Source organism: Salmo trutta, unplaced genomic scaffold, assembly GCF_901001165.1.
Source record: "Salmo trutta unplaced genomic scaffold, fSalTru1.1, whole genome shotgun sequence".
Taxonomy (NCBI): domain Eukaryota; kingdom Metazoa; phylum Chordata; class Actinopteri; order Salmoniformes; family Salmonidae; genus Salmo; species Salmo trutta.
In genome coordinates this window covers 1,485,895-1,499,228 of record NW_021823154.1, presented here as the reverse complement: position 1 = coordinate 1,499,228, position 13,334 = coordinate 1,485,895, and the positions used below count along the sequence as shown (strand labels likewise).

At 42.3% G+C, this 13,334-nt stretch overlaps 1 protein-coding gene across 1 annotated transcript in view; it reads left to right on the top strand.

The window, feature by feature from the left end:
- Window positions 1-12,234: 12,234 nt before the first annotated feature.
- LOC115189405 (protein NLRC3) overlaps window positions 12,235-13,334 on the top strand; it is a 50,257-nt gene continuing 49,157 nt past the window's right edge. The window contains exon 1 of the mRNA XM_029748015.1: window positions 12,235-12,343. Coding sequence (XP_029603875.1) covers window positions 12,273-12,343 — 71 coding nt within the window. The 5' untranslated portion in view covers window positions 12,235-12,272. The remainder of the gene's footprint in view (window positions 12,344-13,334) is intronic.

The following is a 13,334-nucleotide window of genomic DNA, read 5'->3' as shown; positions in this document are numbered from 1 at the left end:
AAACGTACCCGATTTAATCTGATTATTACTCCTGCCCAGAAACTAGAATATGCATATAGCTTTGGATAGAAAACACTCCAAAGTTTCTAAAACTGTTTGAATGGTGTCTGTGAGTATAACAGAACTCATTTGGCAGGCCAAAACCTGAGAAGATTCTGTACAGGAAGTACCCTGTCTGACCATTTCTTGGCCTTCTTGATTATCTCTATCCAAAACAAGGGATCTCTGCTGTAACGTGACACTTCCTACGGCTCCCATGGGCTCTCAGAAGGCGGCAAAAAGCTGAATCGTGGCTTTGCAGGCCCTGGCTGAAAAACATTAGCGCGTTTGGATAGTGGCCGGTCACAGTACTATGAGACTCAGGCTCGTGCACGAGGGGATCCCATGCTTTTATTTTCTCTCTCTTTGTACGTACACACGCTTTCCCGGTCGGAATATTATCGCTTTTTTTACGAGAAAAATGGCATAAAAATTGATTTTAAACAGCGGTTGACATGCTTCGAAGTACGGTAATGGAATATTTAGAAATCTTTTGTCACGAAATGCGTCGTGCGCATGACCCTTATTTACACTTCGGATAGTGTCTTGAACGCACGAACAAAACGCCACTGTTTGGATATATAACTATGGATTATTTTGAACCAAACCAACATTTGTTATTGAAGTAGATGTCCTGGGAGTGCATTCTGACGAAGAACACCAAAGGTAATCAAACTTTTCTAATAGTAAATCGGAGTTTGGTCAGGGCTAAACTTTGTTGGTGTCAAAATAGCTAGCCATGATGGCTGGGCTATCTACTCAGAATATTGCAAAATGTGCTTTCACCGAAAAGCTATTTTAAAATCGGACACCTCGATTGCACAAAGGAGTTCTGTATCTATAATTCTTAAAATAATTGTTATGTTTTTTGTGAACGTTTATCGTGAGTAATTTAGTAAATTCACCGGAAGTTTGCGGGGGGTATGCTAGTTCTGAACGTCACATGCTAATGTAAAAAGCTGGTTTTTGATATAAATATGAACTTGATTGAACAAAACATGCATGTATTGTATAACATAATGTCCTAGGCGTGTCATCTGATGAAGATCATCAAAGGTTAGTGCTGCATTTAGCTGTGGTTTTGTTTTTTGTGACATATGCTAGCATGAAAAATGGGTGTCTGATTATTTCTGGCTGGGTACTCTGCTGACATAATCTAATGTTTTGCTTTCGCTGTAAAGCCTTTTTGAATCGGACAGTGTGGTTAGATAAAGGAGAGTTGTCTTTAAAATGCTGTAAAATAGTCATATGTTTGAAAAATTGAAGTTTTTGTATTTTTGAGGAATTTGTAATTCGCGCCACGCCTATCATTGGATATTGGAGCAGGTGTTCCGCTAGCGGAACGTCTAGATGTAAGAATTAACAGCGCATGTGTGCTGAAAGTAGACTAATTCGAGAAGGCGTAATTCACTTAAACAGCTTTATTTTAATTTGACTTTAGGCTACTAACAACAAGAGGGATTTGTGTTGCATATAGAATATCATTGGTTTGTCTCTATGACATTCAGAGGCTGTGCTACAACCTATATGCGAGGAGACAAAAACATGGACTTTGCTTGGGATGTAATGTAGGATTCTGTCTCTATCAATTGACTTTCATAATTTCAACTGGCTACTAAACATACTAACTCTAAATCAGTCAGGAACAATGACTTTCATCATTGTCACGGTTGTCGTATGGATTAGACCAAAACGCAGCGGGAATATGTATACTCATCCTCTTTTCATTTTGAAAAAGGAGAAACAACTAAATACGTATACAAAAAAGAACAAAACAGTCCTGTCAGGTCCAAAAAACACTTAACAAGGAACAATACAGAAAAACCCGGAATACATAAACCAAACACCTGTCACAGAATAAGTTGTACTCATCGTTGAAAATGTCATACATGAGAGAGAAGGACCAAGGCGCAGCGGAAGTGTGGACACTCATGTTTCTTTAATTAACAAAACAAGTAAAGTATCCACTGGAAAACCAAAAAACAGTACTCACGACAGCAAACAGTTTTGCAGGCTCACAAAGCAAGTGCAAAAACAATTCCCCACAACCCCAAAGACAAACACACACACCTATATAGGACTTCCAATCAAAGGCAACTATACACACCTGCCTTCAATTGGAAGTCCCAATCATCAACCCAACATTTAACAAACACAAACCCCCTGCCACATCCTGACCTAGACTAAGCAATACGCCCTCTGCTGGTCAGGACGTGACAACACCCCTCTACATACACACACACAAAACCCCAGACTACCTATACCAAACTCCCCTACAATATTCACACTTGACCTAAACCACACAAAACAAATATTCCTCTGCCACGTCCTGACCGAATATATAATAAAAAAACTCCCTCGACTGGTCATGACGTGACATTACCCCCCCCCAAAGGTACATACCCCGAATGCACCTAAACAAAAACACAACCAACAAAAAATAAACCCCTAAACTAAAGGGAGGGAAGGGAGGGTGGCTGCCGTCAACGACGGCACCTGTGCTACACCCCCCCTCTCCAACCCACCTATACTGGAGGTGGCTCCGGTTCTGGCCTACTGCCCTCCAGACTGTAGGCAGACTCGCTTGGCTCCGGACCGTAGGCAGACTCACTCGGTTACGGGTCGTAGGCAGACTCATTCGGTTCCGAGCTGAAGGCAGACTCACACAGTTCAAAGTAATATTTAAACTCACTCGGCTCCGGATCACAGGCAGACTCACTCGGTTCCGGATCGCAGGCCGATTCACTCGGTTCCGAACCGCAGGCAGACTCACTCGGTTCCGGATCACAGGCAGATTCACTCGGTTCCGGATCGCAGGCAGACTCACTCGGTTCCGGATCGCAGGCAGACTCACTCGGTTCCAGATCGCAGGCAGACTGACTCGGTTCCAGATCGCAGACAGACTCACTCGGTTCCGGATCACAGGCAGACTCACTCGGTTCCGGACTGTAGACCCATTCACCTCTCTCCGAACTGTGGGCCGTCTCACTCGGTTCTGCACAGTGGGCCGTCTCCCTTGGTTCCGAACTGTAGGCCGTCTCACTCGGTTCCGGGCTTAACACTCTTACCGGATACTCATGACGGGGTGCTGTTGTCGGATACTCTGGACGGGGCATTGTCGTCGGATACTCTGGACTGGACACCGTCATCAGATACTCTGGACTGGACACTGTTGCCGGATACTCTGGACTGGACACTGTTGCCGGATACTCTGGACTGGACACTGTTGCTGGATACTCTGGACTGGACACTGTTGCCGGATACTCTGGACTGAGCTGATGCACTGGAAGCCTGATGCGTGGTGCTGGTACTGGAGGTATCAGCCTGGAGACACGCACCTCATGGCTAGTGCGGGGAGCAGGAATCGGCCGAGTAGGACTGGGATTACACACTGGAAGCCTGATGCGTGGTGCTGGTACTGGAAGTGCCAGTTTAGGTACACGCACCTCAGGGCTAGAGCGAGGAGCAGGAACAGGCTGTACTGGACTGGGCTGACGCACTGGAAGCCTGATGCATGGTGCTGGTACTGGAAGTGCCAGTTTAGGTACACGCACCTCAGGGCTAGAGCGAGGAGCAGGAACAGGCTGTACTGCACTGGGCTGACGCACTGGAAGCCTGATGCGTGGTGCTGGTACTGGAAGTGCCAGTTTAGGTACACGCACCTCAGGGCTAGTGCGGGGAGCAGGAATAGGACGGGTTGGACTGGGATTACGCACTGGAAGCCTGGTGCGTAGTGCTGGCTTAGGATGTGCCAGATTGGAGACATGCACCTCAGGGCTAGTGCGTGGAGCGGGAAACACTGGACCATAGAGGCGCACTGGCGGTCTCGAGCGCAGAACTGGCATCGCCCTTACTGGCTGGATGCCCACTTCCCCCTGGCAAATGCGGGGCGCTGGTACTGTGCATACCGGCCTGAAAATACTTGGCCTCGCCACAGTACACATTACCCCGAAGCACGGGGTAATGTGTAAATCAGTCCAGTCACTGGTTTTTTGGCAAAGGCACGGGGATTTCGATTGGGACTTAATCCTCGCCCAGCCAAACTACCCGTACAGAAAACCCCAGAATACATAAACCAAACACCCCTCTACATACACACACACAAAACCCCAGACTACCTAAACCAAACTCCCCTACAATATTCACACTTGACCTAAACCACACAAAACAAACATCCCTCTGCCACGTCCTGACCAAATATATAATAAAAATACTCCCTCTACTGGTCAGGACGTGACAATCATTTCAACTGGCTACTAAACAACATACTAACTCTGAATCAGTCAGGAACAATGACTTTCATCATTTCAACTGGCTACTAAACAACATACTAACTCTAAATCAGTCAGGAACAATGACTTTCATCATTTCAACTGGCTACTAAACAACATACTAACTCTAAATCAGTCAGGAACAAGCCATTTAGCCTATATTATTATTATTATCATTTCAAAGCCATTTCAGAAATAAATTGTGAAGTCTGTGTGACATGCTAGAGGCTGGCAGGAGCGCTCAGCATTTCAACAACTCATCAACAACAGCACTTCAACATCATGCCTAGACATTTCACATTTAGGCTGTATAAAATAAATATATGACTTAAATGCCTTATTAGGATATACAGTCATTCTACACAGCCTTTGAATTCACTTTTAGAAAACACATTATTGTGAGTGTTTATCCAGGGATATTTAGGTCTCAAGCTGACAGTATTTTCTGTTTGTTCTGTCGTTAAAGGAGCAGGCTATCCCGATACAGACATTCAGACATAGACATCACCTTTTTTTCTATAAATGATTGTTTTATGTAGGATGCTACATTTTAGGCCAGTTGCAATTGTAAGTAGGCCTAATAAAAACAAATCCCACTTCTATGAGGCAATATGTTTTGTTATTGTGAAAGATGCTGTGAAGCCTCATAGCCGACCTCAGCCAGTTAAGTTATTTTATATCGGCCTTGGCTCGAAAGAAATAGACTCCAATTAAGCCCTCTTGTTGTTTGTAAAGTCACATTAAAATGAAAATTATTGTTTAAATGAATTACTCGACTGGTGTAGGTTTTCTCCATCTGTTGCTGTGCAACACTTGCATAACAAGTGAGTTATATTTTCAGCACCAGGTGCTGTTCACCTCCTATTGATTGCGCTGCTATATTTTCAGCACCAGGCGCTGTTCACCTCCTATTGATTGTGCTGCTATATTTTCAGCACCAGGCGCTGTTCACCTCCTATTGATTGTGCTGCTATATTTTCAGCACCAGGCGCTGTTCACCTCCTATTGATTGTGCTGCTATATTTTCAGCACCAGGCGCTGTTCACCTCCTATTGATTGTGCTGCTATATTTTCAGCACCAGGCGCTGTTCACCTCCTATTGATTGCGCTGCGGTTGCAGTTTTACGTTTCAACACCACTAAATGGTCCGCTGTCTGCTTTATTAGTTGACCGTCTCCTGCATTCTCTCTCCTCATGAATGAAGTTAAAATGTCACTTGTGCATTATTTAGGTAGAGTTACTTCCTTCTTGGGACATCGCATTTGGGAGTTTTTGCATCTAGGTCCGAGATTATTATAATCATTTTTTATTTGCTCCCCCCCAAATTAATTTGGGGGGGAGCAAATAATATTACTGGATGGCCAGATTTAGCCCGCGGGCCGCCAGTTGGGGAACCCTGAGTTAGGCCATTGCAGAGAGAGGTGATTTAGGGGGTAAGACATTGATAAAATGGATAAGTTATTACAATACTGATTTCAACTTTCAATAATGATTATTTTAGGCTTCCTTACATTGATGCTGCTTCATATTGATCAGCCTAGTCAATATGTATCAATGTTATATTATAGTCTACAGGGTTATGAGGTAGGGTATGGGGTTATATTATAGTCTACAGGGCTATGAGGTAGGGTATGGGGTTATATTATAGTCTACAGGGTTATGAGGTAGGGTATGGGGTTATATTATAGTCTACAGGGTTATGAGGTAGGGTATGGGGTTATATTATAGTCTACAGGGCTATGAGGTAGGGTATGGGGTTATATTATAGTCTACAGGGCTATGAGGTAGGGTATGGGGTTATATTATAGTCTACAGGGCTATGAGGTAGGGTATGGGGTTATACTATAGTCTACAGGGTTATGAGGTAGGGTATGGGGTTAAATGATGGGCTACAAGGTTATGAGGTAGGGTATGGGGTTATATTATAGGCTACAGGGTTATGAGGTAGGGTGTGGGGTTATATTATAGTCTACAGGGCTATGAGGTAGGGTATGGGGTTATATTATAGTCTACAGGGTTATGAGGTCGGGTATGGGGTTATATTATAGGCTACAGGGTTATGAGGTAGGGTATGGGGTTATATTATAGTCTACAGGGCTATGAGGTAGGGTATGGGGTTATATTATAGTCTACAGGGCTATGAGGTAGGGTATGGGGTTATATTATAGTCTACAGGGTTATGAGGTAGGGTATGGAGTTATATTATAGTCTACAGGGTTATGAGGTCGGGTATGGGGTTATATTATAGTCTACAGGGCTATGAGGTAGGGTATGGGGTTATATTATAGTCTACAGGGTTATGAGGTAGGGTATGGGGTTATATTATAGTCTACAGGGCTATGAGGTAGGGTATGGGGTTATATTATAGTCTACAGGGTTATGAGGTAGGGTATGGGGTTATATTATAGTCTACAGGGTTATGAGGTAGGGTATGGGGTTAAATGATGGGCTACAAGGTTATGAGGTAGGGTATGGGGTTATATTATAGTCTACAGGGTTATGAGGTAGGGTATGGGGTTATATTATAGGCTACAGGGTTATGAGGTAGGGTATGGGGTTATATTATAGTCTACAGGGCTATGAGGTAGGGTATGGGGTTCTATTATAGTCTACAGGGCTATGAGGTAGGGTATGGGGTTATATTATAGGCTACAGGGCTATGAGGTAGAGTATGGGGTTATATTATAGTCTACAGGGTTATGAGGTAGGGTATGGGGTTATATTATAGTCTACAGGGCTATGAGGTAGGGTATGGGGTTAAATGATGGGCTACAAGGTTATGAGGTAGGGTATGGGGTTATATTATAGTCTACAGGGTTATGAGGTAGGGTATGGGGTTATATTATAGTCTACAGGGCTGTGAGGTAGGGTATGGGGTTATATTATAGTCTACAGGGTTATGAGGTAGGGTATGAGGTTATATTATAGTCTACAGGGTTATGAGGTAGGGTATAGGGTTATATTATAGTCTACAGGGTTATGAGGTAGGGTATGGGGTTATATTATAGTCTACAGGGTTATGAGGTAGGGTATGGGGTTATATTATAGTCTACAGGGTTATGAGGTAGGGTATGGGGTTATATTATAGTCTACAGGGTTATGAGGTAGGGTATGGGGTTATATTATAGTCTACAGGGCTATGAGGTAGGGTATGGGGTTATATTATAGTCTACAGGGTTATGAGGTAGGGTATGGGGTTATATTATAGGCTACAGGGCTATGAGGTAGAGTATGGGGTTATATTATAGTCTACAGGGTTATGAGGTAGGGTATGGGGTTATATTATAGTCTACAGGGTTATGAGGTAGGGTATGGGGTTATATTATAGTCTACAGGGTTATGAGGTAGGGTATGGGGTTATATTATAGTCTACAGGGTTATGAGGTAGGGTATGGGCGATTGACTGCACATGACCATGGCTTTTGTCTTTGCGCTCATTCACTTCCCTGAGAAAGACGTGTATCACGTAAACTTTCTTTCTTTGAAAAATAAAAGTCCTTCTCGTCAATTCGGCTGTGAAAAGTTTATGCCGCATTCACAACAACTGGGAACTCGAAAAATACGATGTCAGCGCACGAAAAAGAGGACAGTTCAAATTGATTTTTCCCAGTCGGATTTAGTTTTTTCCGAGTTCCCTGTTTGATATGAATGCGACATTAGGTTGAGAAACTCAGAAAGGTGGTGATCTGTTTTGCTCAGTAGTTACCACAGCCACAAAGTCAGAAGGTCCGCCTACCCGACCAATCAGATGAGGGAGTGTGATGACGTTAAAGCTTATCCGACCAATCATATAGTTGCGGGAAACGCTGCATTCTCCAAATGGTAAATCTCGAGTTCAAGTTTACATTTTAGTCATTTAGCAGACGCTCTTATCCAGAGCGACTTACAGTAGAGTAGTGAATGCATACATTACATACATTGTTTTTTTTCCCCGTACTGGTCCCCCGTGGGAATCGAACCCACAAACACCATGCTCTACCAACTGAGCTACACGGGACAAAAGTTCTGAGGACCAAATAACGAAATACATTTGGGAACAAGAATTGGCAACGTCACTAAAATTCATAACATCAGGAAAATACAAATGTTTTTGCCAAAAAAGTAAGATGTTGTTTTTCTTTTTGTGGATAACTAGTATTTAATTATTAGATCACCTGTTGTTTTTTACGCACTACAAAGCCTTGACCAGAATGACGCGTCTCCCCACTATTTATTGTTTCTGCAGTCAGGATTCACCCTCTTTAGAGAATTATTGGGTCACTTATCTGCAGGTAATCGTTGTTTTGAGCTCAAAAAGCACCTCGTAGCTGTATGTAAACCAGGGAGATAAATGAACGGCTCTTTCACCGATGCAATTCGGTTACCGACGTTCACCAAAACGATCCGTTCAAAAACAACCTTTCGTTACCGAACGACCATCACTAGTTGAAACAGGAAATACTAGTATAAGGAAGTAGAGGAAGTAACGGACGTTATCGTCGGAGAAACATGTTTCAGAGGTTTGTAGCGTTCTTTTACAATGTCATGTAGAAAAGTATATTTGAGAAGTTAGGTTATAATAAAGAGAGAGATGATTTAGGGGGTAAGACATCCGCCAAGTTAATACAATATTGATTTAAACTTTAAATTATTATTATTTTAGGCTTATTTACATTGTTGTTGATTCATAGTGATCAGCCTAATCAATTAGATGTGATGTGATATAGGCTACAGGGATATGAGGTAGGGTATTATTGTTATAGGCTACAAGGCTATGAGGTAGGGTATTATTGTTATAGGCTACAGGGCTATGAGGTATGGTATTATTGTTATAGGCTACAGGGCTATGAGGTAGGGTATTATTGTTATAGGCTACAGGGCTATGAGGTATGGTATTATTGTTATAGGCTACAGGGCTATGAGGTAGGGTATTATTGTTATAGGTTACAGGGCTATGAGGTATGGTATTATTGTTATAGGCTACAGGGCTATGAGGTAGGGTATTATTGTTATAGACTACAGGGCTATGAGGTAGGGTATTATTGTTATAGGCTACAGGGCTATGAGGTATGGTATTATTGTTATAGGCTACAGGGCTATGAGGTAGAGTATTATTGTTATAGGCTACAGGGCTATGAGGTATGGTATTATTGTTATAGACTACAGGGCTATGAGGTAGGGTATTATTGTTATAGACTACAGGGCTATGAGGTAGGGTATTATTGTTATAGGCTACAGGGCTATGAGGTATGGTATTATTGTTATAGGCTACAGGGCTATGAGGTATGGTATTATTGTTATAGGCTACAGGGCTATGAGGTATGGTATTATTGTTATAGGCTACAGGGCTATGAGGTAGAGTATTATTGTTATAGGCTACAGGGCTATGAGGTATGGTATTATTGTTATAGGCTACAGGGAAATGAGGTATGGTATTATTGTTATAGGTGATTGACAGCACATTAAGGTGATTATTATCTGTGGAAACTGACTCACTTTCACTTCCTGAAAGAAGACGTGCATCAGAATTATGTATAGCTGTTATTAAATAAAATAGTCTGTCTCGTCAAGTAAATGTGATGTTCAACAATGTGCATATAAACTATTTAAATGTAGTGCTAAAACACATGTTAAGTTTAAAGCTTTCTGGTGACAGATCAGGAAGGCGGTGGTCCGTTTGGTGAACTGCAGGTGCGCTCGATATAACGTCACCGGCTCATCTATGCGCATTGTGAACCCCGGGTTGAATCATCAGCACTCCTTTTCTCAGAATGTAAACCCCGGTGCGCCGGGCGAGATAAACTGATCGCACCTCAAGTGAACTCAAGCAGTGCACTGCAGCATGCGTCTATTCACTAAACCAGGGATGGGCAACTGGCGGCCCGGGACCAGTAATAAAACATTGTTTTGGAACTCAGTCTGGATCTCAACTTACTGTTGACCGTTAGAATAACAGAAAACACATGGTGCAGTGTGTAAATGTGGTTGTGCATCAGCAGTCAGTCTATTAGCCCATGTTAGCTACATGTTTTTAGATGGTAAATTAGTCTAGCAGCTAAACTTGTAGTAAACATGGTTGAATTACCAACCGGGGTGGGGCCCATTGATCATCAGTTATCACATTAAAAACTGCTAACATTTGCCTCCACCCTATGGCAACATGAGTAGAATTATCTGTAAAACTGAACATGTTTTCTTTGAATTGCAGGAAATTAGTTCGAAAATTGCTATATCATTTTCACTACGCCCCCATGGCAACATGGCCCCATGGCAACATGTGCAGGAGAAAGGGGGGGTGTATGATTGTGGGTTACTGATATACATTTTTATTTATAAATCATTAAATGATTAAAACTAGTAATTAGGTGACCAAATCTGAAACTAAAATAATTAAGAAACTCATTTGAAAAACTAAAACTATAGTAATTGATTCCAAAACAAAAATAAAATAAAAACCATCATAAATTATGTTCTGTTATTTTCTCCCTTCTATACATTGTCTGGTAAATGCTGCCAGGAAATGGTGATGTTTCAAATAGGCCTAACTTGTTCATCACTAGTCTCCCTAGACAGACAGGTTGCCTCCCACAATGTACCAATGTTCCTGCATGCAAGCAAAGACTGTCTATTATATTGAGAAGACACTCAAGTGACCGCTCTAACAATGGAAATGCATGTCCTCAAAGAGGGAAGGCAGGCGGGAGGAGGCGAAATCTTGTGGGACCATGTAGCTGTTATAGCCTCTGTGACAGCATGGGCAGTGCCGTTGACGATATCTCCATTTTAAAGTAGTACATTTTCTTATTCATTGGCTGATTGCTCCCAACTCATAGGAATTCCCACCCAGTTGACTACTTTAAAATGGTGGTAGGCCTCAAGAGCAATGTCCGTTCTAAAACAGATTATATCCATGATGAGTCCTCCATCTCTATGACAACAGGCACAACTCCAATATAAAGTATTTTCCCTCGTAACAACCTAACCATTACGGAACTTCTATTAGATCAAATAAGCCTCACGTAGCAAATTAGTAATTCCATTTTTTGTTGACCAAATTCGACAAACTCTCACTGACCTCCATACAACAACTCCTCACATCGTGGGCTTATTTTCATGGACAGAGTTTTCATGAAGTAAAACCTCTCGCTTCGCCTCTTCCTCTCTGATACATGTCTGTAGAAGTTTCTGAGGTCAGTTGGGACAGAGAGGAAGAGGCGAAGTGAGAGGATTTACTCTGCCCAAAATCTGTCTTTTATTTTATTTCACCTTTATTAAACCAGGTAGGCCAGTTGAGAACAAGTCCTTTATTTAACCAGGTAGGCCAGTTGAGAACAAGTCCTTTATTAAACCAGGTAGGCCAGTTGAGAACAAGTTCTATGAGAGTGTGGAGTTACGTGAGGCTTATTTGATCTAATAGAAGGTTTATAATGTTTAGACTGTTACAGATGTACTGATATAAGTGGATGGATGTTGCATTCCGGTGTTATGATACTGATGATTTGTCTCCATAGATGGTTTGTTTATGTTTCTACGGTTGTGGCTAGATGGAGTAGAGCTGTAGGTCTACAGCTCCATCTAGTGGTTGAGTTGGGGACAACAGATGTTGACAAATGTCAGCTAATGGGGATGCAAGTCAAATCAAATGAATAACATATTGGACTGTGTATGTTTGAATACAATATGAAGTCTGATTTAACTCTTGGACCTCAGACAGTAAATGTGTTGTTTATGGTTCTTCAACAATGTTCAGAAATATTGACTGTTCTGTTATTTCTTATTGTAGCTGAGTGAGCTGTGACTTACATCAAAATGAGTCTCTCTGGGGAGAGAGAGGAGCCCACTGCCTCTAAAATGAGCCTCTCTGGGGGGAGAGAGGAGGAGACCACTGCCTCTAAAATTAGTCTTTCTGGGGAGAGAGAGGAGTCCACTGCCTCTAAAATGAGCCTCTCTGGGGGGAGAGAGGAGGGGTCCACTGCCTCTAAAATGAGTCTTTCTGGGGAGAGAGAGGAGGAGACCACTGCCTCCAAAATGACTCAAGACACCAGTTCTAAGAGGTAAGAGATGACATGTAAAATATACAGTTCTCTTAAAGATATTAAACTAAAGAGAAAAGTGTTCCCAAATTACATAAAATGTAGGTCTATATCATTCACTTAAAAGGCCAGAAATGGATTTACCAATTGCAGACTGTAGCTTTATAAAGAAACATCAGGACTTCTAGAAGTTCTACTATACAGTTGTTAAAATTATGTAGATGATGTATTGATGAGGTGATCTGTCTCCCTGTTTTGTTCAGTGTCCAGAAGCCAAGAGCAGAGTCACCTACAACCAGCCTGCTATCAATGAAGAGTGATCAGCCACCTACTTTCAGCCAGGAACCATTACCAGATGACAATAAGGAAGTGGAGAGTTTGGACAGTGAGGATCCATTAAAGATCACACACAACCTTCTGGACAGAAGACGTAAGACTGTGTTTCATACAATATTACAAAGAACGGTACAAAGGCCCTTATAAAACACACACACACAAACGTATGAGTCCCAACTCTCATTGTTTTCCTACAGGTCAAACTCTGCTGACAGTCCAACAAGACATTAAGGCTAAACTGAAACACAAGTATCAACACATATCTGAAGGAATTGGACACCATGGAAACCAAAGTCTGTTAAAGGACATCTACACAGAGCTCTACATCACAGAGGGTGGAAGTGGAGGGCTCAATAATGAACATGAGGTTAGACAGATAGAGATGGCATCCAAGAAACAAACCACACAAGAGACACCAATCAAATGCAACGACATCTTCAAACCTTTACCTGAACAAGACAAACCTATCAGAACTGTGCTGACAAAAGGAATCGCTGGCATTGGAAAAACAGTCTCTGTGCAGAAGGTCATCCTTGACTGGGCAGAGGGAAAAGCAAATCAGGACGTTCATTTCATGTTTCCTCTTCCTTTCCGCGATCTGAACCTGAAAAAGGACCAATACAGTCTGATGCAACTTCTTTCCCACTACTTCCCAGAGCTGAAAGAGATTGACAGC